General features: G+C 42.8%; 1 protein-coding gene across 1 annotated transcript in view; it reads right to left on the reverse strand.

Moving 5' to 3' along the window:
• The window catches only part of LOC143291297 (neuronal acetylcholine receptor subunit alpha-10-like), a 268,633-nt gene that overhangs the window by 16,752 nt on the left and 234,381 nt on the right, over positions 1 to 17,500 (reverse strand). Inside the window, exon 4 of the mRNA XM_076601149.1 lies at positions 13,334 to 13,559. Coding sequence (XP_076457264.1) covers positions 13,334 to 13,559 — 226 coding nt within the window. The remainder of the gene's footprint in view (positions 1 to 13,333; positions 13,560 to 17,500) is intronic.

Below are 17,500 nucleotides of genomic sequence, written 5' to 3' on the forward strand. Positions count from 1 at the left end.
AAGAAAGAAAGAAAGAAAGAAAGAAAGAAGAAGAAGAAGAAGAAGAAGAAGAAGAAGAAGAAGAAGAAGAAGAAGGAGGAGGAGGAGGAGGAGGAGGAGGAGGAGAAAGAGAAGAAGAAGAAGAAGAAGAAGAAGAAGAAGAAGAAGAAGAAGAAGAAGAAGATCATGATCAGCAACAATACATGGATTAATTACACTATCAATAATTATGAGGAAGACGGCAAAAAAACAAAGACGAAGCTGTCGCGATTACTATGACAATTTCAAGAAAACAATACTATCGTCACGAAAGCACACAACCAGAGACACAGAGAGAGAGAGGACGCTGTGTTCTATAGTTTCGCGCTCCAGAAATATCCTTTGACAATAATTACACACACACACACACACACACACACACACACACACACACACACACACACACCACACACACACACACACACACACACACACACACTCACACACACACGGACGTGCGCGCGCGCACACACACACACACACACCACACCACAACACATTACAACACACACACACACACACACACACACACACACACACGACTCCCCTTTCTACCCCCTTCCCACACCTTACCCTACCCTGCCACCACGCACACACGCACCCACACACGTACATACGGCCTTCCTAACCCCGTACAAAAAAAAAAAAAAAAAAAAAAAAAAAAAAAAATCCCTCACACAAAACCGACGGTTCTATTCCAAACATACGTGCCAGTTCTAGTTGTTGAGGACTGTGATGTCCTCCTCAGAGAAGTCCCCCCCCCCCCCCTCCGAACGCCCCCCCCCCTTCCCCGCCCCCACTCATGCCTCAATCAGACCAGCAGGCATGGTTTTACTCAAGTCGTGCCACCGGAACGTCCTGCGATCCGTAAGGTGAAGGAACGTGCTCAGCACGAGCTTTTTTGCCCCCCCGCGCGCACTATTTCTATTTGGAATGTGAGTTTTCTCAAAGAAAACGAAGAAACACCCCAAAGGACGAAGACAGGGTCTCACGTAAAAAAAAGTGTATCTAGTGATGAATTAAGTTTTTCTTCTCGGATTGTATTTTCCCCTTCTTTCGTTGTTTTCATTCACTTCAGTTGTTTGTTTTTTTTTTCTCTCTCCGGGTTATCCTGTCTTCTTTCTTTCCTTGCAGACAAAAAAAAAGTTTTTTGTTTCTTTTTTTTTTTAAAATTTAGATTGGTATTGTTAGTTTTAAAATGATAAATTATCCTACTCTTTTTGGAATGTTAACATCAGAAAATCACGATATGATAATCTCGATAGCACAATTCATATCAGAAGCTATGAGGATTAAGCAAAAAGCAAAACAAGCAAAACTGCGTGACAGTTTTCTTCTGCAGCCAGTGTTGGAATATACTGTATGGGGCATTGATAGATGAATGAACGGAGTTATTATGTGTTGGGTGGCCTGTTGGTTACTATCATTTATTTTTTCAAAGAAGGAACTTTTTTTATGTTTTGTTTCATAATTTGCTTTCACCATTTCATTCGTTTGTTATAATGGTCTGTTATAAGATGAAAGTATGTTGATGCATTCACCCATGTCATAAGGACCTCATGGCCAATGACATTAAAGTGTCAAAGCGTCTGTGTGTGTGTGTGTGGGGAGGGGGTGGTGGTAGGGGGGTATGTTTCCAAGTGGGTTTGAAAGTTTGTTCACTGTTTACAAATATTTTGAAAGAGAGGCCTTCGGTTTTCTCTTCAGATTATATCACAATATGGGGAACACCTACTTCTCTTTTTTTTCACAATAAGCCCGTACATTTGCAAGTGCACATGCCCACAGACAGGAAACTTACATACTTGTTGATTCGGTTACAAAAACGGTATGCCTCTACCTCTGACCTGCAAATGTTCGAAGATAGTATCGGATTGTTATCGGAAGATAGTATCTTTGCTACATTGTCATCCTACAAATCTTCGCCATATCTATATTCTTATTCTCTGATGCAGAACAAAACGCGATGCAGTCTTCGTTGGCCTAAATCAGAATCTTGAAAAAAAAAATTGAATAAAGGCCAGCTGTCGCGGGAAGTTTGTTTATTTGGTTATATTCTTCTTTTCATATGCCTGTGTTTCCATTTTCCCCAGTGAGCGTCTCTAAGTGCGTGAATTCGTTCCCGAATTTCACGTGAGGTTGAGCGTGTTCACGTTCCGTGGAGTGGCAGTGGATCATTCCCCTTGTAGGTTTTGTGAGACGCAGAGTAGCTGTGTGTGGGTGGCACCCATTTGGATGCCCAGTTCGAGTGGAGCCAGAGTTTGGGCCTCCAGGTTGATGAAAACACTCTTGTGTTTGAAGTCTTAGTGACCTGAGTTTGGGTTGTTTGTTTTTGCATTTAACCACGAGGGGAAGAAAAAGTATTCCATGTAAGTACTCAGTTTATTTTCTCAAGTTAAATTTCTGTGTTTACAAAAGATGTTTTTGGAAGGGAGGGAGGGGGGTTTAGAAAGGAATCCAAGACTTCACTTTTATTTCGTTATCGCTTGCTTTCGTGCTTTCTTTCATTCGTGTCATGTTCAGTATTTTGGGTTGTTTTTCCCACATTATACTTAGTGATATATGTCGTAAAAATAGTACAAAAAAGGGAGTTAGAGCATTGTAATTATCAGTGAATGGAAAGTTTTTTTTGTAAGCTTCATTTTAGATTACTCCAAGATTGTTATTTATTGCTCATAATTGTATCCATATAAATTGTTTGTTAGTATGTGTTGTAATTATAGACCGAAATATAATGCTGGCCTTTTAGGCCTCTATTCAGTTCTCCCTCCCCCAGTCTGCTGGCTGTTCCCTCTCCTGGTTGGGTGAGGGGTGTTTCCAGTGAGAAAAGGACGCAGAGCTGCAGCTGACTGTGGACTCCCTGAAGTTTCCCCTTTGGTCACCTTTTCCTTCTGTCCGATTCTCCCTTCCCCAGTCTGCGGGCGGTTCTCACTCCCTGTTCAGCGAGACGTAACTCCGTTGGAAGGTGGACGCAGAGCTGCTTCTTCTTTCCGTTACACGACCAACATCGACTTGCCGATGACTGTCGTGGTTCGTGCAAGCTGGGTATTTTCGTGTCTCCATAACCCACCGATCACTGACATGGGTTACAGGATCTTTAACGTGCATATTTGATCTTCTGCGTGCGTATACACACGAAGGGGGTTCAGGCACTAGCAGGTCTGCACACATGTTGACCTGGGAGATCGGAAAAATCTCCATCCTTTACCCACCAGGCGCCGTTACCGTGATTCCAACCCGGGAGCCTCAGATTGAAAGTCCAACGCTTTAACCACTCGGCTATTGCGCCCGTCATCTGGCAAGACCCCAACTTACCCCTTGTTACCCCTTCCCCTCCATCTACATTCCTACCCCTTTTGCCCCAAATTCAGAGTGTGTGAGTTCCTTGGTGGCGCTTAGAATGTTCAGGAAGAAGACATTTCAATAGCTGCCAAGGTGTAGCCAAGGTTGAGTAATCAGACCAGAGACTCGTAATGGCTGTGTTGTTTGTTGTTGTTGTTGTGTGTGTGAGTGTGGGCGTTTATTGCTTTCATATTGAACTTTATTCCCCTTTCAATTTTTTTTTCTTTTGTATTAGCATAGATATTAAAATAAAAACTTATCGATTTTAACTCCTTTGTTCCTGATGTCCTCTGTTTGAGAGGATAGGCCCTTTCCTAAAAAGTAGGGCGCGACATCAGCCTTTTTTTCGAAACATCGAGATCTACATCTGGTTAGAAGTGTCAGTTATCGTATGGGTTACATCCTCGAATGCGTGTTTGCTCAATACTGCAGAAAAATTACAGCGATTGTTTGTTTGAAATGCAAATTGAATAAGGAAAGGCGCAACACTCAGGTCCATGATATCGAACGCAATTTTTCACTGAATCAATGTATCTAGCTATTTATCTGTGTGTGTGTGTGTGTGTGTGTGTGTGTGTGTGTGTTCTTTCAAGAGCGGATCGTATGTTTCAAATACCCGATAGATCTAGCATGGCCTGTAAAGGAAGGAAATGACAAGGTTATTTATAAGGTAAACTTTCTAATTCCTCGTCTGAACTTTTGAGCCGACAAAGGGCAGACCGGTGGCCTTTACCTACTGGTGATGGTGATGTGTATAAATTACGTCAGAGATACGCGTCAGAATGTCTGGCTCCAAAACGTAGGAGCAGACAGTAAGCAGATTGCAAAACGACAGTTCCACACATTCGTGTCTATTTTTGTCCGCCACGACCGGGCCGCAAAAACAAATCCAGGATCGTCGCCGGTTTTAATCTTCTTCGACCTTTCGGACTTTTATCCGGTTCATTTTCTTTGGCAAGGATGTAATTTTGGTATATGAGCTGTAACAAAGCTTATAAACGCGTGAAACTCGAAGACATGTTCTTCTCAGCTTCGGGATTTTATCGGCGATATTTTGCCCATCGTCGCGGTGTCAGTTCATAAGGCTGCCAAAGCCTAGCTGTACAAAAATGGTATTGTGTATCACAGAAATAAATATCCTCTGTAGTGAAAGGAAATAACGACTTTGAGGAGTAACTTAAAGAAGAAAAAAAAGATCTCTTTAGCTCTTTCTAGATGCAGTTGATTTCGTTTTGTTTGAGATTTCGATGTTAGAAAATACATCTTGATATCTACGAAGTACGTTTACGTACTGAATCAAAAATCTGCATTGTTATCAAGTATAGAAGTTATGACAATGCACGACATACATTCTACATTGCTTTCACGTTTAGAAGTTATGATAATGCAAGACTTACATTCTGCACTGTTGATACGTATAGAAGGTAAAATAATGCAAGACTTACATTCTGCACTGTTATCACATTTAAAAGTTATGACAATGCAAGACATATATTCTGCACTGTTATCACATTTACAAGTTATGATAATGCAAGACTTATATTCTGCACTGTTATCACATTTAAAAGTTATGATAATGCAAGACTTATATTCTGCACTGTTATCACATTTAAAAGTTATGATAATGCAAGACTTACATTCTGCACTGTTATCACATTTAAAAGTTATGACAATGCAAGACTTATATTCTGCACTGTTATCACGTATGAAGTTATGATGATGCAAAACTGACATTGTGCACTGTTATCACGTATAGAAGTTATAATAATGCAAGACTTACATTCTGCACTGCTATCACGAATATAAGTTTTGATAATGCAAGACATACACTATGCACTGTTGTCACGTATAGAAGTTATGATACTGCAAGACTTACATACTATTTATGGAACAACTGACAGTGACGAAGGAGCCAGACATGAAATGACTCAACTTTTTTTCGATATTAATGGAAGTGATTGTTGAAGAGAGCGGGACCACCAGAACAAACTTGGCTGATGTCATTCGCATCTGACAGTCCTGGTTTAAAGTGGAGTGCCTGTACTTCAAGCCATCCTCCATTAATTTTTTCGTGGGCCATGGGCATCAGATTGCTGGATTCCGGTTCCCCATGGCTGCAGACCTTCTGTCAAGCCGTGTTCCCAGGTATGCCCGAGATGGCACCTTGGGTTTCTGCTACCGAGCTGTTGTATTGTATTGTATGGCACCTTGGGTTTCTGCTACCGAGCTATTGTATTGTATTGTATTCCATCCACTGCATTGCATTGCATTGTATTGTATTGTATTGAATTGCATTACATTGTATATTATTGCATTGTATTATATTATTCTTTTGTCACAACATATTTCTGTGTGTGAAATTCAGGCTGCTCTCCCATTGGAGAACGCTTCGCTACACTTAGAGCGCCACCCCCCGCCCCCTCCTTTATTTTATGGCCTGCAAGTGTATTTGTTTACCTATCAAAGTGGGTGTTTCTAAATAAATATGCCAGGGACAACGCTATTGTCGCCGTGCAGACCACCACTCAAGGTCCAGTGGAGGGAGGGATAAAATACTGGTGAGTGTAAGATTCGAACCAGTGCGCTCAGAATCACTCGCTTCCTAGGCGGACGTGTTACCGCCAGGCCACGACCTCATTCATCGTCTCTTCCTGGTCTGTATTCCAGCTGAACCTTTTGCTGATGACTTCTCTGTTCATTCGAATCATTCAAACCTGAAAGAATTATCTATCAACCTTTAAAAAAATGTCGATGAGATGGTCAGATGGACTGATTAAAACAAAATGGCGTTGAACGAGCAAAAGACTAGATAATGATAGTTACCTTTCGACAAAAACGAGAAAATATTGATTTCAGTATGCCGCCCATTTATGCAGGTGATAGGAAGATAAAGTAAGTAGTCACAAAGTTCTTGGAGTTGCCATAGATAACAACCTTTCCTAGACACCTCACATTGAATTGTTATGCAAGCGAGTCTCCAGAAAAGTTTGCCAGCTATCGGGAGATAAAAATGTTTTTGATCTTAATGCACGAAAACTGTTTCACAACTCACATATTCGGTCTTTAATATATTATGTGCATACTTTATTTTTTTTCTTCTTCCTTTCTACCCCCCACCCCCACCCCGAGTGCCTGAGTGTATGTAATCATGTTAGTGCTCTATGGATATATCATACTCCTCCCCCCCTTTTTTTTGTTCTTGATTTAGGACTTTTTTTTTTCTTACACTTGATATTTGCATTCTGTGCGTGTTTTTTGTTTTTGTTTTTGGTTGTTTTTATGTCCAGGGCTGGGTGGAAAAAAGCATTTGTACTTGCTTATCTCATTACCCTGGTAAAATATAACTTCGTTTTGTGTCGTTTCGTTTCGTTTCCGTTTCCACTGGTTGCCGGTTGGCTGATTTCCAGGGCTTGTCAAATGTCTTCTTAATATAACCACTTTACATGTAGGATATGTTGAGCACTTGATGAAGGTCTGGATCTTCTGGGCGGTGGAATTCGTTATCCTCCATGTGTCCGATTCATTCATCACTTTTAACTGACCGCATTGCAGAGTGCTGGCTTTACTGGTTCATTGAACAGAGTTATATACAGATTTGTCGGAGTGGACCTCCAGAGTTGACGACGACGGTTGGCTCATGGGATGTCTTAGGGTCTGAAGACCACGCTTCCATTACCACAAACTTGTCTGCATCTGGAAAGTGCATCCCGCAGAGGGGCCATCACATTCGGTGGCAGATTCTCTCCAGTCTGCAACATTTCTGCGTTGATTGTTTCAGTTAATTATCTGATTTGATTCTTTTTCTTTTTTTTTTCCTCAATGAATTCAGTACATATTTCTTCACAACAATACTTAAGTGCTACTGAAACTACTGGAAATGAGGATTCATGAAAAAGAAAATGATGTGAAAAAAAAGAAAAAAAAAAGTTAAATAAAAAAGAAAGAGAAAAAAAAACGTTTTTTTTTTTTTTGGCCAATGAAGGCATGTGAAGCATAAAAAAGCAACAACAACAAAAAAGAAGAAAAAAAGCGGGTGCTCCATGACCTGCATATAACTGAGGCCACACACACACAGTCTACATCTTCAACAGTCCCTTCACCGATCGCAACCGAACCTGTGAGAGGACGCGGGCGCACAAGCACTGTGTGTGTGTGTGTGTGTGTGTGTGTGTGTGTGTGTGTGTGTGTGTGTGTGTGTGTGCATTCTACTTATACACACGATTTATATGATGGATGTTCTAATATGCTGGATGTTTTTATTTCTTTACATTGTTGTGCAATACGTTATTGTCTTAACGTGTGTGTGTGTGTGTGCATTTTACATTTATATACGATCTATTTGTTGGATTTTTTTTTTACATTGTTGTACACTACCTTGTCTTTACGTGTGTGTGTGTGGGGGTGGGGGGGGGGGGGTGGGGGGGGGGGGGTGAGGGTGAAAGTTAAATATTTATTTTATTTGCTGGATATTTTCTATCGGTATACACTGTTGTGCAATACTTTGTCTTAATGTGTGCGCATGTGTGGGGGTGGGGGTTTGTTTTAGTCAGCTATTGAGTTTTTATCTGACTTGTTTTAGTGTATTGTATGGTACATATGTTCATTTTTATGCTGATGTCTACAACGAGCCTGTGATTGCACACGTTAATTTCCATGTGGATTAATAAAGTGTTTTTGAATTTGAATTGAATTGAATTGAACCTTGCGCTGTGTTCGCTTGCCGTGGTCTTCAGCCATGGGCAATAAGAGGAATTTCCTCAAGATCTGCATCTATCTTTGTAAACCTAAGTGGTATTTTTTTTTCGGAAGTTCAGATCAGTAATGAACTCAAGATCTCATATTTTCCTGTCAGTGTCAACTGGAATATTCAGTATAGATGTGAAATGACAGTGGAATATATGACGGTGTTTTGTGTTTGCTTATTTTGTCAGTCCATCTGTTGTCTTTTTCTGAACTACGAATACGCGTTTGCTTTGTAGGTTTGGTTGAGCATTGTAGGTTTAATAAAATGCGAATGGACACACATCAAATTTATCTCTTTACATTACACGTATGTCACGAAATATGTTCCACAGAGTGTGACAAATGCATGCATTACGGAATGTAGACAGAACAGCAATCTCTGCTGATGAAATTTGGTCATTTTGTTTGTCCTTCCGCAGTGTCACGTAAGCAGTCACGGACGGATTTTCATGACAGTGTGTGGGAGTGTCGGCAATGGGCCCATAACCAAACGCTCACATTTTGACAACGATCCTAATCGGGATCCGGATTCCGGGAAGTTTTTGAAGGATCCTTTACCAAAGGCAGATAAAGAGCTATTCGTGCGAAGGGGGAAATAAGGAAATTGGGTGTTCTATTCGTGGTTAGCGCCCTTAGCAATAACTCTCTAGTGTGTTGAGTCTGTATGCACGCAGATACATGAACGCGCACACACACACACATGCACGCGCGCGCGCGCACACACACGCACGCACGCACGCACACACACACACTCTTGCAGGCCAAACGCATTACACAACGGACAGCATTGCCAGCTACTGTCCCATAGGGACGTCCATGCTGACGACACAGAGTCTGGCGAAAGGAAATTACATTGTTTTGTCTTCTGGCCTGCTCTTTTTCTTTCTTTCTCTCTCTCTCTCCCTCATCTTTCTTTTTTTTCCCTTTCCTTATAATGTACGTATGTATCTCTCCCTTCACTTTTTCTTTATATTTATTTCTTTGTTTCTTTCTATGTACATGAATTCTCTCTCTCCTTCTCTCTCTCTCTTTCGGATCCTTCTCATCCAACTGTTTTAACTTTATTTATTTCCCTTCATCCATTTCCTCTCTTCTCATTTTCCCAATGACGATGGGCTTAAAAAAAAAAAAAAAATCTATAAGCTCTATAACGATGAGTCTTGATATGATGACAATGATGATGATGATGATGATGATGGTGGCAGTGGTGATGATTGTGATGATGATGACGATGATGATGACGTCGTTAAGGCCCACCGAGAGACCGGTATTTTCGAAGGAGGAGGAGGATGAGGAGGATGAGGAGAACGAAAGGAGATGAGAGAAACAAAAAGACGAAAAATGAAGAAGAATACTGAATACTGAAATGCCGATTACAGGCTCTCAACAAGTTAACAATAACAGAAGTGATTCAACCGATCGTGTCCACCCCCCCCCCCCCCAAAAAAAAAAACAAACAAACCCAAAAAACAACAACAAAAAACAACAAAACAAAACAAAAACAAAAAAACCAAAACAAAAACACAAACAAACAAACACACAAACAAACAAACCCATTTCTCTTCATGTCTCTGAAATTGCACATGGAAATTACAGTGTGCAAGATGTAAGTCTCATCGATCATTTCTTTTCATTACAGGCTTGTGGTTTTTGAGTGTGCATAATTATCATGATCGAAGCCTGCCTGTTATTTGGATCCCGCATGTCGCTGCCTTATCTGAGGAATCTGTTGAACGGAGTCACCTCAACATTGATCAGTGTTTTGTTCCCTCCACATCAGGTTATGCCAGCAGTCTTCCTGCCTGTTGTCTGGCACGCATATTCACACAGACACGGACACACAGACAAACACACACCTACACCCCCCCCCACCCACACACACATACCCACCACCACCACCACCACCACCACCAACAACAACAACGATAGGAAAACAAATGAAACTGCAAGCAGAGAAAATACAAAAGAAATGGGTGGTGCCGTCAGTGTAGCGATTCGTTTCTCCCTGGGGAGAGCAGACCCAAATTCACACAGAGAAATCTGTTGTGATGAAAAAGAGAAATACAAATACAAAAAAAAGAGTAATACAATACAACACACACACACACACACACACACACACACACACACACACACACAGAGAACCAACCACAACCACCACCACCAACAACAACAACAACGCGCGCGCGCACGCGCACACACACACACACACACACACACACACACACACACACACACACACACAAAACAGACAAGCACAACACACACACACACACACACACACACACACACACACACACACACACACACACACACAACCACAACAACAATAAAATCATCAAACGGCTCAACACACAGCAGTCACACACACACACACACACACACACACACACACACACACACACACACACACACACACAGAACCCACCACAACCACCACCACCACCAACAACAACCACAACACACACACACACACACACACACACACACACACACACACACACACACACACACACACTCACGCAAACAACAACAGCCACAACAACAACAATAAAATCATCAAACGGCTCAACACACAGCAGCCAGATTGATATCGTTTCCCTTCTGGATCCTCTCTGCTGCCTGCCAGAGAACAAAGACATTATTTACCAGCTGGAACGTCAAAGCTTTCGCTGATTCTGCAACCCCCCCAAAAAACGAACACACACACACACACACACACACACACACACACACACACACACAAACAACAACAAAAAACAACAACAAAAAAACAAAACAAAACAAAAAACCCCCAAAAACCACCCCAAAAAACAAAAAAACAACAACAAAACAACAACAACAAAACAAAACAAAAACAAAAAAACCAACAACTTTCTGATCTCCTATACGTATACGTCTTTCATTTGCTGTTTATTCTAGCGTTTTTAGTATTCCCCATTTACTGTCTACAACACACGGCTGGTTATTCACGTCTGGCCCGTTCACTTAGAACCCACTTCTGTATTCTGTTTGAGGTCGCAGTCATCGTTAAAGCAGCAGTCGAAATTGCTTTACTGTTCAAGTTTTTTTTTAGCTATTCTATTTTGCCTTTTTTTATGAATTCTTTCTAATCTAAGTGGTGATAGTAGCGAAGACTTTAACTTGCAGGGTGTTTGGGGACAGTTACAAGTGAGAGCTGGAATAGCAACCACGGTCGATGCATTAATTTCTTCCTTTTTATTTAAAAAAATTTTTTTTTTTTTGAAAGCTTCTTTCATTTCGGCATGATAAAGCGATGCGAAGCACGTCGAGAGTCCGTGTGTAATCACTACGTTGATATAAGGCAAGCTCGCACTTGTAGATATGTTAGTATCTTTGTCTGATAATTTTGAATTAATGACACCGACAAAAAAGGAAGGTTTTCATAGTTTTTGATTGGCTACAATTACTCGGAGAACAGGGATGTTGTCATATATTAATTCAACTCTTTACATATCTACAGTGGTATAATTTATTCTAAACGATATTAAATGTATGCTATATACGGTTATGTCAAGTCATCAGTCTTCTGCCATCTGGAAACAAGTTTTTATCTGTCTGGGAGTATTTTGGTTCCACTCTTCAGTTCGAAGCGTGTTTCAACCACAGCGATCCTACAGTGGATTCTCTCACTGCGGCATTGCAGGAAATAAAGAGGCAGACAAGCTCTCTAAAGCAGGAAGCAGGCTCACCCAATCTGCCCACACCCATAGCTTTGGGGAGGCAAACACCATCCTGCGCAGCCACTTCAGAAACAGCTGGCGAGAACGGCTACATCTGGGAGCAGAGGAGGACAGCATCCATCAACTGGATCGAGCTCAGCAAGTCATCATCCTCAGACTGTGCACAGGCCACTGCCAGCTCCTCACCCATCTCTACGAAATGAAAATTTCCCACAATGTCCGTGTGACACCGCTCCTCAAACTCCAGCCCATGTCCTGCAAGACTGTCCTCTACACAAAGAGCTGAGGCGCCAGATCTGGCCCAGTGCCGCAGCGCTCCAGGACAAGTTGTGGGGAACGGCTACAGAGCTCCAGCGGACTGCGGACTTCGTAACCTACTCTGGACTGACCGTCTGAACATGGCCTGTGAACGCAGAAGAAGAAGAAGAAGAAGAAGAAGAAGAAGAAGAAGAAGAAGAAGAAGCGTGTTTCGCATCCTTTCCCAGACATGGTAGAATTCTTTTTTACCATGACCTGGAAGACCTGGCTTGTTATTAAACTTCAAACTAGCCCCTGTGGAAGTCTTTGCTTAGGAATGCCTGCATTTCCTCTACAACAGAGTGACACAGATACTGGGTGATCTTCACTTTCTCACGAATGCGGATGATCTGGCAGTGTAGTGTACAGTCATAACTGAACATTTCACATGCTACCAACGTAACTGATTTGGGGGATAAAAGGGGCTCCCAGTTATAACCGTTCCGTGGATGAAGCAAACCAAAATGTCTGACACGGATATTTTGTGTAAAGAATCCGCTTTTCCATTTCTACACTCACCATTCCCCATCCTCCAGCACCACACACACTCACACTCACACAAATAAAACAAACAAACAAGCAAACACGTACGAAGGCGGGTTTATCGTTTAAAAACAGAGTCGATGCTGTTTATATCCAGCACAGCACAGTACAGCACAGCACAGCACAACACAACACAGTACAGCATGGTGCAGTACAATGCAGAACAGCACAGCACAGTACTATACAATATGACCCAATCCAATCCATCCCCGCACAACACATCACAATACAACAGTACACAACACGACACAACACAACACTACACGACACGACACGACACGACACGACACAACACAACAGTACACGACACGACACGACACGACACGACACGACACGACACGACACAACACAACAGTACACGACACGACACAACACAATACTCCCACTACTGTTGATGCTGCTCTTCTTCCTTCTAATTGCACAACAACAAAAACAACTACAACAACAACACAACAACAACAGCAACAACTACTACTACTACTACCACCACCATAGCGAAGCCGACGACGGCTGCGATGACGTAGACGAAAGTTAAAAAAAAAAAATCTCAACTTTGAGCACTCCCCTCCGCCATCACCATCACCACCACCATCATGCCACCCCACCCCCATCCCCTACCCTTCCCACCCGCACCCCACCCCACCCCAACCCACCCCACCCCTCCGCCCTTCCCGCCCTGCCCTTACCAGAAGGTCAAAACTGGTCCTGTTGGGCAGGAAGTGAATGTCCAGCTTGAAGCCGCTGTAGGTCCAGGAGCCGAACTTGAGCACGCAGAACTGCTCGTCGAAGGGGAAGAAGAGGGTGTCGAAGGAGCAGGAGCTGCGGAGGATGGCCTGAGGCATCCACAAGAGGTCCCCCGTGCTGTAAGTCACCACCAGGGCGTTCCTCTGCTCCTTCAGCCGTTCGTCAGCACTGCAACATCATGACATGATATGAAATGATATGATATGAGGATGATATCGATATTTATATAGCGCCTGTCCCCGGCCGAAGTCCAAGCTCTAAGCGCTTTACAAACTCGGGGTCATTTGCATCACGGGCTACCTACACGGGTAGAGCTAGACTTACGGCTGCTATTGGGCGCTCATTGTTCGTTTCCTGTGTCATTCAATCAGGTTTCAGTCACACACATATATACTCATACAAGACATGTTACATTTTTCGTGTATGACCGTTTTGTTTATCAAACCCGCCATGTAGGTAGCCATACTCCGTTTTCGGGGTGTGCATGCTGGGTAAGTTCTTGTTTCCATAACCCACCGAACGCTGTCATAGATGACAAGATCTTTGACGTTGCGTATTACATCTTCTGCGTGCGTATACACACGAAAGGGGTTCAAGCACAGGCAGGTATGCACATATGTTGACCTGGGAGATCGGAAAAATCTCCACTCTTTACCAACCAGGCGCCGTTAGCGAGATTCGAACCCCGAGACCCTCAGATTGAAAGTCCAACGCTTTAACCATTCGGCTGTTGCGCCCGTCAGGTAATTGATGAATTCATGGTGCCAGGGTGTAAGGATGTAGGCACAGTACAAGAAGTACTGTGCAGAGGGCTTCATTGTGTCAGTGCTTACTGGAAGGGAGGATGCTGGTGTTTTGAGGGGTAGGTAACTAAAGTTCGCAGTGCTAAAAAAACAGCGTGTATGGCCACCAAGGTCTAAGGATGTAGGCACAGTACAAGAAAGTTCAAGACATGGTGTGGTAAGATTGGTAGAAACGACACTTGTTGTTTTTTTGTCCCTTGAATTGAAGGTTATATTTCTCATATTGAAACATCGACATCCTCATTATCAGTATTTCGCACAGTTCATACATATCACTGTAGCTGAAATACGCCATTAACACAGTAAGCTATTGCAGAGCACTACAGCGACTATTAATTTGCAAGGGTTTTTCTACTTCTTAACATAATAAATGAATAATTAAATGAATAATGTTAAGCTCGGTATTTTTGATGGGGGTGGGTAGTTTGCTCAGTACAGAAGCAAAGTCTAAGGATACAGGAAAAGGATCTGCTTTTTCTTCTTCGTTTCGTGGGCTGCAACTCCCACGTTCACTCGTATGTATATATAAGTGGGATTTCACGTGTATGACCGTTTTTACCCCGCCATGTAGGCAGCCATACTCCGTTTTCGGGGGTGTGCGTGCTGGGTATGTTCTTGTTTCCATAACCCGCCGAACGCTGACATGGATTACAGGATCTTTAACGTGCGTATTTGATCTTCTGCTTGCGTATACTCACGAAGAGGTTCAGGCAGTAGCAGATCTGCACATATGTTGAAACGGGAAATCGGAAAAATCTCTTGTCTTTACCCACCAGGCGTCGTTAGCGAGATTCGAACCCGAGACCCTCAGATTGAAAGTCCAACGCTTTAGCCACTCGGCTATTGCGCAATGTCGTGGCGTGGTATGATCGGTGGTTGGTTGGAGGATGGATGCTGAGTGTTTTTCAGGCAGTTTGTGAAAAACACGAATGTGTGTTTTGTTCAAGGAAGGTCTGGTGATTTGTGGCTGTTATGTGTCGGTCTGTCAACGCCTGCTTCGTTTTTGTCTGACTGTCACACACACACACACACAGACGCACACACACACACACACACGCACACACACACACACACACACACACACACACACACACACACACACACACACACACACAATAACAACAACAACAACAACAACAACAACAACAATAAACAAACAAAAAACCAACCCCAAAAACAACAACAAAACATTCACACATGCGCATACACACACACACACACACACACACACACACACACACACACAAACACACACACACACGCACGCACGCACGCACGCACGCAGAACTCGGTTTTTTCGCCCAAAAATAATACACTCACAATCTGTCCTTGAAACAAACCATCGTTTGTTCATCTGATCTGTGACCATACGGTGGCTGTCTCAGACCTAGAAAGCAGCCATCGGACAAGCAAAAGACGAGATCGATCACGCACCCTACCCCCTTGGGGTGGGGTGGGGTGGGGGGCTCGGGGGTTGGGGGTTGGGGGTTGGGGGGCTAACGCCACCTCTGCTTTGAGAAGCGCCATCTCATCCCATTAAGTGAAGAAACAGAAACGACAGGGAGGTAATCCCCCCTCCTGCCACCCGTACCACCACCACCACCACCACCACCCTCCCCTCTCACTCACTCTCGACTCCCCCGGTCCTTCTCTTGTCGTTCCGCATTCTCCCTAGATACCTGCTATCATCTGTCATCTGTGCTGACGTTAGGGAGACGAGGGGGAGAGGAGGGAGAGGGAGAGAGAGAGAGATAGAGAGAGAGAGAGAGAGAGAGAGAGAGAGACAGACAGAGACAGAGACAAAGAGACAGTGAGGAGGAAAGGAGAAAGACAGGGGTACAGAGAGACAGGGAGAAAGTGAGAAAGAGAGAGAGAGAGAGAGAGAGACAGAGATAGAGAAAGAGAGAGAGGACAGAGAGAGACAGAGACACAAAGACAGGGAGGAGGAAGGGAGAAAGATAGGGGGACAGAGAGACAGGGAGAGAGTGAGAAAGAGAGAAAAAAAAAGAGAGAGAGAGTGAGAGAGAGAGAGAGAGAGAGAGAGAGAGAGAGAGACAGGGAGAGAGTGAGAAAGAGAGAATCATATAGGTAGAGCTCAGAACTGCGAGGCCACCAGCCTGTTTGCAAAGGAGGTACATACACATATTTAAGACACACAAAATACCCAAAATAAAAGGGGGGAGGGGCACAACATTTCTTAACTGAAAAGTAGACAAATAAAGATTTTAGTTCGTAACAATTCCTGCAGTTACATTAGATATACTGGGAGAGAGAGGTATGGAGAGACAGAGACAGATACAGAGAGACAAAGAGGATGAGAGAGAAATCGAAATCGAAATCGAAATCGAAACTTTTTTTATTGAGGGAAAAGGAATAGGCACTTATCGGCCTGTTTTCATCCTACCCTCATAAAGAAAACGTATAAACTAATCTAGGAAATACAAGAAGACTAAACAAAGGAGGACAAAAAACCACATTGCATGGCAACAACAACAAGAACAATAAATGGCATAGAAAATACACAATTCCTCACAAAATAACATAGTATGCTTTTGCGTGAAGGAGAGAGGGAAGAAAGAAGGTAAGAGAGGAAGAAATACGAAGAAGGAAAGAGAGGAAAACTGTTGAACGAACGAACGAACGAAATGTTTTATTCAAATAAAGGCCATAGCCCCTTACTGAAGAGGTGTGACACATGTACATTGAAATATAGGAATCATAACAGTCATACTGAATACAACAGTAACATACTTTGTATACCATAAATTGCACACAATCAAAGTCTAAATACTACATAAAAAAACTGTTGAGAGAGAGAGAGAGAGAGAGAGAGAGAGAGAGAGAGAGAGAGAGAGAGAGAGAGAGAGAGAGAGAGAGAGAGAGAAGGGTTGAAGGAGATAGGGAGAGATTCAAACAGAGACTCAGATTTAGACTTACACTCACACATGTGTTTGCTTATTTTTCATATAGGTAATAGCCCCTTAAAGGGGAATGTACATGAAAGTAAGAAAGTCGCGTGTTCTTACAAGGCCATTTCGCCTGAAAAATGTTTTTTTTTCGTTTGTAAATGACATTGACAAGACAAACTTAACTAAGCAAGAATGATTATAATATCAATGTGAATGAATCGTTCTGTAAGATCGCTCATTTCTGAATTTGTCTTTATAAAGCTGACATTTCAGCTTCGGACGCACTTTGTTATTCAAACATTTGCAATAATTAATTGAGGGTTGTTTTGAAACAATTAACTAATGGCATTCCTGGACAGACCCACACATGCGAGTGCGTGTGTGTGTGGGCACGTGT

Source organism: Babylonia areolata, chromosome 1 (genome assembly GCF_041734735.1).
Source record: "Babylonia areolata isolate BAREFJ2019XMU chromosome 1, ASM4173473v1, whole genome shotgun sequence".
NCBI lineage: Eukaryota > Metazoa > Mollusca > Gastropoda > Neogastropoda > Buccinidae > Babylonia > Babylonia areolata.